The sequence below is a fragment of the Triticum aestivum genome, chromosome 2D (assembly GCF_018294505.1).
Source record: "Triticum aestivum cultivar Chinese Spring chromosome 2D, IWGSC CS RefSeq v2.1, whole genome shotgun sequence".
NCBI classification, from domain to species: Eukaryota; Viridiplantae; Streptophyta; class Magnoliopsida; order Poales; family Poaceae; genus Triticum; species Triticum aestivum.
The window spans coordinates 319,807,518-319,813,167 of NC_057799.1; the positions used below are offsets into that span (position 1 = coordinate 319,807,518).

The 5,650-nt window shown below is 44.7% G+C and overlaps 1 protein-coding gene across 1 annotated transcript; it reads left to right on the top strand.

Annotated features, from left to right (window-relative positions):
• Positions 1-330: 330 nt before the first annotated feature.
• Positions 331-2,233, top strand: LOC123052930 (uncharacterized protein At2g23090). Its single transcript, XM_044476297.1, has 3 exons — positions 331-650; positions 745-785; positions 1,878-2,233. Exons 1-3 carry the CDS (start codon positions 578-580, stop codon positions 1,995-1,997), a joined length of 234 nt encoding a protein of 77 aa, XP_044332232.1. The 5' UTR covers positions 331-577; the 3' UTR covers positions 1,998-2,233.
• The last annotated feature ends 3,417 nt before the right edge of the window (positions 2,234-5,650 follow it).

The following is a 5,650-nucleotide window of genomic DNA, read 5'->3' on the forward strand; positions in this document are numbered from 1 at the left end:
ATTCGTGACGGAATCGATGTTGGCTTGCTGAAGTGATGGTTGACCTGTGCAATCCATGGGGCGGCTATGTGGTCCCCCCCCCCCCCCCCCCATGCCCCCAACGCTCCGAGGACGGCACAACCCGCTCATCTCTGCCACGTGACGTGGCACCATGATATTGGTCCCGGTGTAGCTGCGAGGTTCTTGTCAGAAATCAACCGTCCAGGAGACGTTTGTTTCCAGATTAAAAATCGACGTCAGATTTTTATCGATTCCGTTAAAGCATTTTGAATTTTATTTATAGGCCCAGTTTTCTTACAGCTATTTCTAGACCCGGTTCATAGCACCACTTTCACAGATGGTTCTAGACCTCGGAACGAGCAGCTAACGGACGGTCCAGATACGCCCTCCTTCAGCGGGGGTCCACACGGACACTGGCACGCGCAAGTTGCCCGCGATTGATTGACGCCAACGTCAGCCTCCGCCTCCACCTCCCACCTCCACGTCTATTAAACGCAGCCGCCTCCTGCTTCTCGCCTTCCCCACCAAATTTCCGCCGAAGCAGAAAAAGCATCGTCTCGTCGAGGAATCAACAGCCATGGGCGGCGGCAACGCGCAGAAGTCCAAGATGGCGAGGGAGAGGAACCTCGAGAAGCTGAAGGGCGGCAAGGGTAACGGAGCTAATTCCCCCTTCTCTTGGTCGTCAGATCTTGTTGGTCTTCCTGATCTGATCCTGTCGGTGTTTTTTCTTCTGATCCTTCGCAGGGAGCCAGCTCGAGGCCAACAAGAAGGCCATGAACATCCAGGTGCGCCGATTAATCCCGCCTATCCAATCGATCGAATCGATCTAACCCTCTCTAGCGATTGGGGATTTTTTTTCCGCTGACGAGACTGTTATCTGTTGAATTTGTTGAAATTACGCCTTTGACTGGGACGGGATGCGTGCCCCGTCAGTTGCAACGAAGATTGGTAGCCTATTTCTCGATAGGACTCTGGGTGGATGGTTTTTTCTTTTTTGTGCGGCGATTATCGGTAGGATTTGGAGCTTATTTCTCAATTGCGCCAAGAGAAACGAAGGGAATCATGTACTTTTGACTGCCAGGACTATAGCTAGCGTATCAACATACTAGTATGCTAGATTACAAGTTAATTGTACCAAAATTGCTCCTTCGGGCATAGATCTGGGGGTATTCTCATCGCATATCGTGCGAATTACAAGTTACTACTAGTTGTTTGTCTGCCTGAGTTCTGCCAAGCAAAGTTGCAACCTTCACAGTGTGTGCGCTGTTTGATGAGTAAGAGACACTTGGTAGTTCAAAGAGATATAATCTGACAGCTTTAAGAGTGTGGCATGTCCGAACCAGCTTTGGACTGCTACCAAGCAAGGCTATGCTTGTGTCTGAAACTAGTTCTGGATGGTACCAGTTAATCATTAGGATCCACGGGGAGGGGTAGCTGGAAGACTCTTGTTAAGTTAGTGTATAATCCCAGTGGATGCGCCCGTTGTTTGCTTACCAACTTGATGGACTGAGCTTGAGATGCCAAATAGCTACATTTCCTTACTGTCGACACAGGTGAAAAATTCTAGTCTCTTGGAGCCCAACTGCTCAGACCTTGAATTAGTAACAAAGTGATGTGGCTCTTGATATAATGTAAAACTGTCCATTGCAGTGTATAATTAGTCTTGACAAAACAATCTTGGCAGTCATGTTGCCTACGAGTTCATCAAATTTCTTGTCTGCCAATGGATGTGCACCATATTGGATAGCTGAAATGGTTCTGTGGCTTTGTCTTGCACATCATACCGGTCTAGTGAATACGTTATAAGTTTAGAGATCTTAGAAACATTATTTGCTAAATTGCCTGATCATCTGATCAATGCTTCCTTCCCAATGCAGTGCAAGATATGCATGCAGACTTTCATCTGCACCACCTCTGAAGCAAAGTGCAAGGAGCATGCTGAGGCGAAGCATCCGAAGAGCGACCTCGTCCAGTGCTTCCCCCACCTCAAGCAGTGATATCTGCCCAATCAGATGGAGAGAGAGATAAAAGAGAGAGAGAAGCTGTCATAATCCACCTAGTATTATCATGTTCCGCAATGACTGATTGTTGACCTAAGCTTGGGTCTGAACTCTGGTGTGCTGCTGTCCCAGCTGCTTTGGTTGTGTGCCCATCTACTATGTAATCGTCCTCTATCAGCCTGTTGTGCTACAATATCTTAGTCCTGTGTGGATTTGCTCCTCGTGCTTAGTCAGTATGCTGTCACAAAATTTATCTTTTTGATAATGTTTCTCGCTTCCAATGGCACCGATGCTAGCTTGGTCAGAGCACGGTTTACAGCCAAGCAGCATCAAACATGAGCAGTCTTTTTTTTTTCGAAAGCAAACACAGATTTCTATTATGATTACTCGCTGGCCATATCACCAGCAACAGCGTCTAGTCAGGTTGCGGAAAGTGGCTAAGCCGAGTCTCATAGCAGCCACTCTCCATATAGACTCCACTTGCAGCTAACACATATGTGCTCCCCCGCAAAAAAATAAAAAATATGTGCTGCTTTATTGCAACCACGGCTACAATGATTCACACTTACAACATTCAGACCTACATACATCTTAAACTTCACATCTGTAAACAAAGTGCCTAAAGCTGAAAGATCGTAGTTGTTACTTGTTATTGCTTCCTTCAGCGTTGTGGAATCTGTTTCAAATATCACTTGTTGGCAGCCCAAATGAGTGGCAGTAATAGTTGCTTGCTGAATGGCCAAAGCTTCAGCATGTAATGGACTGGAGACATGATTCAGATTTCCAGCACCTGCCGCCAGGAGCGTTCCTTGGTCATTCCTGATGGTGAAACCCAACCTTCTGAGTGTGTTTCTCCAGTAAAGGATCCATCTGTGTTTATCTTGAGAATTCCCTTCGGAGGTGGCTTCCACTTATGTTTTGCTTGCTTCCTCATCTCTTCCTTCTTTGTCTTGTCCTTCATGCAAGTCAATTGAAGATGATACTTCCTGTATACATCTTGTGGGTTCATCCTTATTAGCGTTGTTTCTTTCATGCCACCATAACCATTAAAGTAAGCAAACTTTCAAGCATTCGGTTTCTTTAAAGTGAAAATGTTTTCGAATACTTCCTTTGGGTCATATGACATTCGACTAACTTTAGTCTGATGTGTTCAGGTTGAGATGCTCTCCACAGATTTTTAACTTTTTTGCATTTAAAAAAGAGATGGCCTCCATCCTCACCCAATCTATAACAAAGAGGGCACCTAGTATCAACAGGAATACCTTTTCTATGAAGTTTCATTCGCAAGGGAAGGCTGTATGTCGCAACTCTCCATAAGAAATGCAGTACTTTGTTTGGTAGAGGGAGCGCCCATAACTTCTTCCAGTTGAAGCTTGAGATTTCCCCTTCTGCAATGGAAGTTGATGTTAGCCCTAATACAGAATCTCTAGCTGCACTATCTACAACCACCTTATAAGCTGATTTAGCAGAAAATGATTTTTTTTATCATAATGCCATGCAATGAAATCACCTGTATCTTCTTGAATGGGTATTCGCATGATGAGGTTTGCATCCTCATCTGAGAAGGTCTGTTATACCAGCTGCATATCCCATTGGTTTATTATCGGGTTGATCAGATCAGCTACTTTGTCCACCAGATGGTTACCTTTTGGTGTATTGGGCCTCCGTGTGTTTCCTCTAGGAATCCATGGACCAGTCCATATTTTGATCCTTTCTGTTAAATTATGATCCAAATTCTAGTACCGTATTGGACTAGACGTAGTATATACGGTGTGTGCCTTTGCGTTGGTACCGACGCGTACGAGTACAACTCGTTTCCTTGTCCTACAAGGACTCCTATGTGTTGCCCCTCATATATACTTCATGTAGTCGCACCTAAGACGGTCTCTCGTCTCGTGCTTGTAATACTCCTCCTTATAGTGATTGCGCCTTCGTGCGTCCGTGGTTTTCTCCCGCAAGGGTTTTCACGTAAAAATCCATGTCTCTCTGTCTCGTTTATTTCTCGTTATTATCACAAGTGGTATACAAAGCCAAGTTTCAGATACGAGATTTGAGATCGAGAGGATTAGGGTTCCGTGTGCGCCGCCGCACGCGTCTGGCGATCCGTTGATCCGAGTGCAGATCGATTTCTGCTGCTGCCGAGACCGAGCCTGTTTCGCCGATTGGACTCTTCAAATCGCGAGGTGATTTGCCGCAACTGCTCAACGCCTCCATGTACATGCTCCAAGTATCGAGGCTCAATCCGCCGAGTCATTGCGTTCGCGCGGCTGCAACTCCACCTGAAGACAAACCAAACTCCGAGTGCAGATCGAGTGCTACTTCAACCAGTACTACTTTCACGTGAAGCTACTGTTTGACCACTAATTGCTAGTACGTGACTAGTACTAGTTCATTAGTGCGTTGCTACGTCTACCAGAGCTATTAGATTTATCTACTTATGGCCTCCATGAAGTACTCCCTCCGTCCAGAAATACTTGTCGGAGAAATGCATAAAAATGAATGTATCTAGAACTAAAATACATCTAGAATACATTCATTTTTCCGACGAGTATTTCCGGACGGAGGGAGTACGATTTTCCGCTGCTGGACCGTGACACAAGGTTTACCCTATGGAAGTCAAGATGCGGGCTTTGTTGCCACAGTCCGACTATGATGAAGCACTGGATAGTTTTGGGAAGAATAGAATTCAAGACTGGACTGTTGAGGAGAAAAGAATTGATTGTAAGGCTTTGTCACAAATTCAACTCCATTTGCATAATAATATTTTGCAGGAAGTTTTCAGCGAGAAAACTGCCGCCGCTCTATGGTTAAAGTTGGAAGGGATTTGCATGACTAAAGATCTCACCATCAAGATGCATCTGAAGCAAAAATTATTCCTGCGCAGGTTACCCGAGGGAGATAGTGTTTTGAATCATATTTCAGAATTTAAAGAGATCATGTCCGATCTAGCTGCAATGGAGGTTAAGTATGAAGAGGAAGATACTGCTTCAATGTTACTTTGTTCTCTGCCAAGTTCTTATACCAATTTTAGAGACACCATATTATACAGTTGTGATACTCTCACACTTGATGAAGTTTATGAAGCTTTGAGATCTAATGAGAAGATGAAATTACTGGTGCCTCATGATGGTTCGAGTTCATCCCAAGCCGAGGGATTGTCTGTTCGTGGCAGGACAAAGGAGAAGAACTCACATAATGGAAACAGAGGCAAAAGTAAAAACGGATACAGGGGTCGGTCGCAATCCAGAGACAAGAAGTATTGCAGGTATTGCAAGAGAGACGGGCATGGCATCTCTGAGTGTTTCAAGTTGCAGAACAAGGAAAAGAGGAAAGGTAACAAACAAGGTGAAAATTCTGCTAACGTTGCTCGTGATGATAGTTCCGATGATGCTCTTGTCGTTATTGCTGGATGTGCTGAGACCAATGATGAGTGGGTACTTGATACTGCATGTACTTTTCATATGTACCAGCATAGAGATTGGTTTACTACTTTTGATTCCACTACTTCTACTGGTTCCGTTCTGGGTTTTGATAATTCACCATGCAAGATTGAAGGCATAGGTTCCGTTCGAATTAAGATGTTTGATGGCACAACCAATACTTTGGCAGATGTTCGGTATATTCCGAAGATGAAGAGAAATATTATCTCT